This window comes from Danio rerio, chromosome 14, assembly GCF_049306965.1.
Source record: "Danio rerio strain Tuebingen ecotype United States chromosome 14, GRCz12tu, whole genome shotgun sequence".
In the NCBI taxonomy this organism is placed as follows: Eukaryota; Metazoa; Chordata; class Actinopteri; order Cypriniformes; family Danionidae; genus Danio; species Danio rerio.
In genome coordinates, this window is record NC_133189.1 from 36,384,029 (window position 1) to 36,392,343 (window position 8,315).

The 8,315-nt window shown below is 37.7% G+C and overlaps 1 protein-coding gene and 3 non-coding genes across 13 annotated transcripts; all 4 read right to left on the reverse strand.

Moving 5' to 3' along the window:
* Positions 1-15: 15 nt before the first annotated feature.
* rbmx (RNA binding motif protein X-linked) lies at positions 16-7,157 on the reverse strand. 10 transcript variants are annotated; one of them, XM_073921170.1, is made up of 11 exons: positions 7,066-7,142; positions 5,768-5,899; positions 5,526-5,632; positions 4,948-5,107; positions 4,671-4,772; positions 4,469-4,577; positions 3,557-3,691; positions 3,380-3,471; positions 1,910-2,846; positions 1,180-1,752; positions 16-119 (listed from the first exon to the last, which is right to left on the reverse strand). In XM_073921170.1, exons 2-9 carry the CDS (start codon positions 5,874-5,876, stop codon positions 2,536-2,538), a joined length of 1,125 nt encoding a protein of 374 aa, XP_073777271.1. In that variant the 5' UTR covers positions 5,877-5,899; positions 7,066-7,142; the 3' UTR covers positions 16-119; positions 1,180-1,752; positions 1,910-2,535.
* On the reverse strand, positions 3,881-3,957 carry LOC137487657 (small nucleolar RNA SNORD61). Its single transcript, XR_011006307.1, has one exon. It is a non-coding gene; the product is annotated as a small nucleolar RNA SNORD61 (small nucleolar RNA).
* On the reverse strand, positions 4,846-4,909 carry LOC137487659 (small nucleolar RNA SNORD61). Its single transcript, XR_011006309.2, has one exon. It is a non-coding gene; the product is annotated as a small nucleolar RNA SNORD61 (small nucleolar RNA).
* On the reverse strand, positions 5,189-5,264 carry LOC137487658 (small nucleolar RNA SNORD61). Its single transcript, XR_011006308.2, has one exon. It is a non-coding gene; the product is annotated as a small nucleolar RNA SNORD61 (small nucleolar RNA).
* Positions 7,158-8,315: the final 1,158 nt, after the last annotated feature.

An 8,315-nucleotide genomic window follows, 5' to 3' on the forward strand; every position in this document is an offset into this window, starting at 1 on the left:
AAAAGCTAAAAAAAGTTACTTAAAATGATTTTATTGGGAAAAAGAAGAGAAATTGTAGCATTGCGTGACTCCATCCAAATGCTTTCAGCCTCAAGGAACAGCAGCCTCCGAAAGATGGTCTAAATGGAATTGAAAAGACAAAATGAATTATGGAAAATAAATGTTTAAAACAAATTATGCTCAACTTGGAAAAAAGATTTAGGTCAAATTAAACACTGGTATAAATTGGATTAAACCTTTAACTTTGATAAGAAAAAAATGCAGCATAAAATTCTGACTGACAAAACAATAAAAAAAAAATTAAAAGCATCTGTGCAATATATATATATATATATATATATATATATATATATATATATATATATATATATATATATATAAAAATAACAGGGTTTCTGCAGGCTTTAAGTCAAATTTAAGACTTTATAACCCTTTTAGAAGCATTGAGTGAAATTTTAAACTTGCAGGACTAAACAATGAATATTTCGAATGCTTGCACAAATTTCTTGGCTACATACTGTCAAAACAAGAAAACTATTTGTATACACTTTATTTCTATATGACAGTATAACTTCTATTCAACCCAATGCATTTGTTTTAATCCTCAACTCTCATGCCCATTTACAAATATTACATCTACTTGCCCTTCTGTTAAGAGTTTTTGTATGAATGGAAGATAACAAAAGGATATTACACTTATTATCATGAGGAACAGTGTTCTTGTTTTTGTTTTTTTCCCTGGGAATTTAATTTGGAGAAATTTCTGTAAAAATATCTAACAGCTACTGTAAATTGTATGTCTTTGCAGTACAAAAAAAAAGGCTTTACAGAGATTGATTGTTGGTGATTGGATGGATGTTGGACTAAATAAGTAGCTTTCCTTGGACGGAGGAAAAGACCAGTTTAAAAAAAAAATAACAACAGATTTAAAACCTACAACACAATATTTCAGTGAATAAGGCCTACAGTTGTTTTTGAAATGTAAGACTTTAGGACCCCACGGACACCCGGATATAATGAAAACATTTAAACAAGCCTGAGGATAAAGAGTTCCAGTCACCTGCTTTAAACCAAATACGCAGGTCAAACTTTAACTAGCATAAATTGACTCTGAAAATTTAAGAAGGAAGAAAAAGTGCATCTAGCAAATGAAACAAAAAGGTTGAAGATTACCCATACCTGCATTACACCATGGACCATCCTGCTTCATCCATAATTGACAGTTGGTACTGCTCAGCAATGAAGTATTACCGTCAAAGCAGTTTTTCCTCCATTTATCCTGGAAAAAGAGACTTGCAATCAGAAAGCTGTTGTAGCTCATCATAAGGGACATTATTTATAATTAAATTTTACAAAAAAGAACTCAATGACCCAATCTGAATGTTTTTTTTTCCAGGTTTGTTGATGGGGTTGTCTTTCTCCAGGTGGTCTCCTTTGTTAGATTCAGCATGCTTGCGAGTGGTTTTGGATTTTTGTTAACACTAAGTGAATTTTCTATATTTTTCCACTGAGAGGTTTCAAGAGGTTCTGCAGCTTACATTTGGTTGTAGGTATAGATCCACTGAGGAGATTCATCTTAATATCACTTAAAAACATTTTTTTTCATTTGAAAGGGGGTGAAAAAAAAATCCAGACATTCTCCTTTAGTGCAACAGTAGAACCGGCTGATTTTTGAGAGACAAAGGCCTCCTAAACTCAGTGATCCAGAAGTTGGGAAGAGATCTTAGACTCCTTTGAAGGCAGGGGCTTTTGCTAATAAATGTAGAAAATAACATTGAGTTTCAGACTGCATTTGAATAAGCCAGGCCAAACAAGACGGTGTTTGACTAAATTACACTAACCTTCAGGTTGCAAAATAACACCACCGAGACTTGACTTATACCAGAACAAAAGGGTTTGCTTTGCTTACCAGCTGTTGACAGGTTTTATCTGTGGTGCTGAATTGTTTCCTGCATTTTGGTTGTCTTTCGATTGGTCGATGCAAGGCGTCAATGTTTAGGCTTTGTGATGAAGGATCCATTTGCACTGAGGAAAACTACACCCATAGAGAGTTTGCAAAAAAGTTGACATTTGTCCAGTCCCCAACAATGTGTGAACAATCATGCCTACATAAATATTCTGCATTAAATCTATATCACGAGGCATTTGGGGGTGCTCACCATGGAAAGCTTTAGAGGCGAATGGATATTTATGCTTCATAGTTTCTCATTCTCTTGAATAGTGCGGATTAAATTTTGATTAAAAACACTTTATTGGTAAATGAAAGCCAACGTTACGGCATTGCAGGTTTTACAAATCACTAGAACAAAGAACACACTTAAGATTTGCAACGGTACCAGTAAATGTAAGCTGGGTAGAGAAAAGAACTTTGCATTTAAAAATTACAAAATAAAAAAAACGTCACAAGTTTGGGTACAGCTTGAAACGGAAGCTTGAAGTTCAGTGTTTAAAAGAACGCTTTTGAAGCTCAAAGTCTTTTGAACGAGAAGCCACCATTTCATTTCTCCGACTCATTTTTCATCTCCACAGTCCATTTCAGTATCTGTTTCGGCCCATTCCTCTATCAGGTCGGCGGCCACCGCGTCCACCCCCACGAGGTGCCCCACGGCTTGAGCTGCTGTATTCACGAGGATAGCCTCTTTCGAGTGGGGGAGGCCCTCGCTCCTGCCTACCCGGTCGGTCACCACGATTAGTGGAGTACGGGTCACTCCGACTGCTGGGATAACTGTCACGACTGCCATATCCATCCCGGGAACTGCTGCCATAGTCGTCATAACGACTGCTTCCGCCACTCCCACTGTAGGACGGAGGGGGACCCCTTGAGGGTGGGGCGCTGCGTGAGTTACCTGCAGGGTCAATGGGTCATGTAATTGGCAAAAATTTACTTAAACATTTTTTTGCATGATACTATGTTGTCAATTGCCCATTTCCCTATATTTCTTTAATCATTTGTAGATCAAATGTTTCCAAAAGCAAAAAGCAATAAATTTGTTTTTTGTTTGTATTTTTAGGTGGAACTACTTTAAGATAACTGAAATACCCAACTGCAGAGTTGACAATTGCGCACAGTTTTTTTTTTTAGCACCTCACTGGAGTGTAACACACTTTCCTTGGTTTGGATTGAACTCCAGATTGTAGTTTGGGTACTGGATCTCTCGATTGTTTGGACGATGCTACAGAAAAGACTCTTTGGGTGGTAAAAACGGCTTGCAAGAGATTCCTTGGTGGTGCGATTTTGGTTGGAACATTCAGGTTGAACAGACGCAGAGTTTGAGTTTTCCACTTTCTGGCAAAATCACGAGGCTGCTCTTTTTGCAAATCAGGCAGTTTGAATAAAGCCCTTCAAACCATTTTCACTACATTACAGGTTTAATCTTACCGTAACCATCATAAGGATCTCTATAGGAGCCTGCACTGGGTCGATCTATATAACCCCGGGGCTCTCGTCCTCCACCATAGCCATCACGATCACTGAGGGGGAAAAAAAAAGTAAAAAAGGTTTTCAATAGGATTCTCAAAGTGCCAATAAAAGAAACGTGTTAGGACCTGTACACACCTATAGCCTCTTGATCCTGACCCATAGTCATCTCTGGAACTGGAATGGCCTGAATACTCCCGGTATGGATAATCTCGTGGAGGTGGGCCATAGTCTCTGCTGTCCCGTGAGCTCATGTAGTCACGGCTGGAATAACTGCAAAACACGAACATGTGAGTGAGTGTCAGTTATATAATAACGGGAATGTTAACCTTTCAGACCAACTACACAACATTTACGGGCCAGAAAATGCTTAAGCTGAAGTTGAGTACATAGCGATTTTAATAAGTTTGGTGGGTCTGAAATTGTTGTCAGAAGATGGACAAGCATTAACATTCAAAACGTAAGCTCAGAACTTCTTAGAGGACAATTGTGGACTAGATCAGTTCAAGTAGATCACCACCACAAGAATTCATCACAGCTTACAAATACAAATTTCAAAGCAGGGTCCACTTGGGCTGCAACAAGTTTATATTACTTTCAGAATGGCTCACCATCTTTAATCAATTGGTTACGGTTTTAAATTAAGAAATACACCAAGTGATATGGCCAACTACTAGACTGGACAGAATAATAAAGAAGTGTCATTTTTGTGGATCCAAAAGGAAACCTTAATGCCAGGACACACCAAGCAGACGGTCAACTATTAGGTTTTTTGGTCAGACTAGTTGGTTTGGCATGTTCCACACATCAGCTCTCATTGACCTGATTCAGCACTGGCTGAAGAGTGCTCCGAATGGTTATTCAGCAATAAATAAGAGTGCTAGTGTCAAATGAAGTGACGTAAACAATTCAAGTCGAGGAGGAACACAAAAAGGCCATCATTAATTGCTACACTCAAATTTTTTGGATATGAATTAGGCGATATGATGTCTGGCGCTGGCATTACACAGTCTTTAGCAACAAATAAGGTTGGGCTTTTAAACATCTCACCTGTCTTTACTACCATAGTGGTCATCTCGATGTGGAGGACCATCATCCCGCCGTGACATAAGAGAATCTCTGCGTGGAGGGGGGCCATATGGATCCCGGTCTCTGGACGCTGTGCAAAATGTTCACATTAAGGATTTTATGGATCAAAAGTTTTACTATAAGGAGAGAGAGAGAGGGGAAAAAAAAAAAAAGCCGGACTTACGTCTGCCCATTGGCCCAGAAGGTGCAGATCTCTTGGGTGGGGGTCCTCCGTTTCGCTCTGGGGGGCCTCTTTTCATTGGTGGTGGCCCTCTGGACGACATGCCTTTAAAAAAGGGTTCTACAATTCCTACGTTATCTTGGAAATATTTTTGTCAGCAAGTATAGATGTTAAGCGTTGGCTCAGAACTTCTTAGAGGACAATCAACTCAAACAGATCATCAAGAAATGTGTCATCACAGCAACAATTAAAATAACTGGATAATGTTATTTGAATGTACCTCTGCTTGGTGGGCCCCGCATTCCACTTGGGCCTCCTCTGGACCCTCGCAGCCCTCTAGAAGGGCCACGACTGCGAGGTGGTGGTGGCCCACGGCGTCCTGAAGTCTCAAACTGAGGTTTTGTGGCTTGCTCCACTTTAATTGGCTTTCCATCAAGAGGCTTGAATACAAAAAGTACAGGTTTAGAAAACTACTCCAATGTTAAAAAGACTGACAAGAAACTAGACATAAATCACAAGGCAAGCTCAGAACTTCTTAGAGGAAATTGTGGACTAGATCAGCTCAAGTAGATCACTGCCACAAAAAAAAAACACAGCTTACAAATGTGATTTTCACATCATTATTTACTAATACGGGAAGAAAGCACTGTACTCTATTGATTTCAATGGTCCACTAACTTGATCAATTGGTTTTGATCAATTATTCAGCCTTCACAAATATATCCATTTATGAGAATTCATAACTGTAGTGTTCTTGACTGCAAAAATAGCTTAAAATCGGCTCCAAACTACTTTACTTCTCAGATTAAGCTACTATAACACGTCATCCTAGACTTATACTTTCAAGATAGTACTTACCTTTCCATTCATTTCTCTGGCAGCATCCTTAGCATCACCAGGATTTTCATAAGTTACAAACGCAAAACCTCTAGATTTGTTTGTTTCACGATCTTTCATCAACAGAACTACACAAAACAAGAAAAGATACAAACCACAATTAATGCCACAAACACTAGTTATGAGCTAGTCTCTCTACAATTAATTATACTTTAAGTCATAACGTCTACGTTACAATTTAGATCATACAAAATGAAAATTACCTTCCGATATTCTGCCAAATTTGCTGAAATAGGCTTCGAGGACTTTCTCACTAGTTTCAGTGTTCAGGCCACCGATGAAGAGCTTCCCAGGTCGGTCTGCCTCTGCCATTTTTTCCAGTAACGTTAATGCCACTGCAAAAATATACATTTCTCTATTACAAGATAGGTACACATTGTATGCACTGGACGATGACAGTCATACCGTGTTTGGAGAAGTCAAGGTTTTAAAACCGCTAAAAATTTCTGCTATACAGTTCCTAAGGTAGGTGTAAGATTTTTTTATTTGTTTAGTTTTTTAGGACAACAGTATCTTCAGCAGAAAGGATCCAAAGATGCCGTTTTAAATAGTAAAGAAATGTGTTTTTGAAACAAGACATCAGAAAGCCTGACATGCTTACTGCTCCAAAATATTTTTTAATGCTTCTCAAAATAAAATATATTGTGCTTAAAGAGTTTTTTTTTTTAACCAGACATTTAAAATTAAATATATTTTAGAGCAGTAATCACAATACCGTGAGACCGTGATATCTTTATCAAAGATTATTCTATCGTCAGAATCTTTATACACACAATAACGCTTTGTATGAAATAAAGCAACGTTAATTCAGCCTAAACTGTCCTCCCAAATTGGTCTATATAAAGGTACAAACAAAACCTAGGTCTGAAAAAAAATTATTCTTAAATATTCAACTAAGGTACAATAACAAAAACAAACAAAAATTACCGTAACATACACGTTGTTATGGTTTAAAAAGATCGAAAATACGTTTGATAACGCGTTTGATAAAGTTAACCGTATTATTAACTGCTTATCACGGACGAACATTCATATCCATTTAATTGCGTTTAAAATTGAACAAAAGGACTCGCTTGTTTAGTTTGTATATTTAACGTTAGATATGCATTTTAAGCGTGCTTCACAAAATGGCGGACGCAATGCATGCGAAGCAGCCTGGGAACTCTTCAGGCCATATGGCTAACTTGCAACGTTTAATTAAACACTTCATATAGTCATAACGATAATAGCGCTAAAAACATGTTCAGATTAAGATATACAAGCAAGTAAAACTGCACATCGCGAGCTTAAAATTGCGATGTAAACGTTCGTTCAGAAAAAAATTCTCCCCTGGCATGAGCTACATGAGGCCACTTTCAGTTGCGGCTGCACCCGCAAATATCCATGCATGAATACGCGACGAACGGCACTAAATTAACCTGAAACATAAAATTATCACGTGTCTATATACGAAACTATATCATATGAACAATGTTAACAACGCCTTCCATCTTTCACTCACCTCAGAATCAATAGACAAGACAAAAGCGTGTGCTGGTTTATATGTGTCCGCTGTGTCTCGACCCGCCCAACACAGTCACTTACTCGACGGTCAGAAAGAGGAAGTGGAACTCAACGGTTGAGAAGTCTCTTACGCCATCTGGTGCCCTGTTTACAAACTGCGAAAACAGACGAAATTTAATTAATTTTACACTAATATTCATAGATGTTAATAGTAGTTCATTAGCTATTAATAATCAGAAAATTCATAATTTATTAAGCTAAAAGGTTTCGTTATAGGTTTGTTATTAAAATGTGGCACTGATTAGTCTATGCTTAGTGATAGCATTGGTGTCTGGATGTTGGCTGGTTTAGCTGCATTTAGCATATTTATTTTAAAGGGCTCCTATTTTACCTCTTTTACAAGATTTAAGACAAGTCTTTACTGTCTCCAGTATGTGTATGTAATACCCATCATTTGTTACACCCCGCTGAATTTGTGGATTTTGTGGATTGTAGCTGGTGCAAGCTCAAGTAAACTGGTTCTCCCCACCCACATTCCATGTGTCTCCTTCTTCTGCTGTGTCACGTCAGATTAACAGCACAGTCACAGTGACCGACACGAACGAAGCCTGGATTCAGTTTATGAGTCAAAATGCCAAGTATGTTTATTTGATATATTTATTGTGGAATTTATTCAAGCCTTTTTGCAACAATGAGTCCCACACTTGCCATTACAGTATTTTGCAGTACAGAGTAATTTTGCAGTACACATACACATGCACACATGTTTAACTTTACTCTGTTTTTGCATGTCTACTTGCAGCAAATGTGACAGGATACAAGTTAATATACACAGCTGTATGGATCTCCACTATGCTATTGTACAAAATAAATCTGTTTGTTTGACTGAAGCAGATATGGTGATTCCAGTGGTTCTACATTCTCCATTTTGTATTACAAACATGCTCTGTTTTAAAAACTCTTTCTTGAGGTTTAGAGAATCACAGAGAATAGGGTATATGCAGACATATGCAGAAGCACTTTTTATTTTCTAGTAACCTGGGTCAATGATTTTCCCTGCCTGATTGATATACAAAATAAAGTGGGTATCAGAATGCACAAAAAGCACTGCATTTAAGTTTGCCCGCCATTTCTTTAAAATATGAAAAATTATTTTATTTATTTTCTTTTTTTTTTTACAATATTTTTTGGGGGGTTTTACCTTTAATGAATAGGAACAGCAAAGCATGGGCAGCAGAGAGAGGGGAT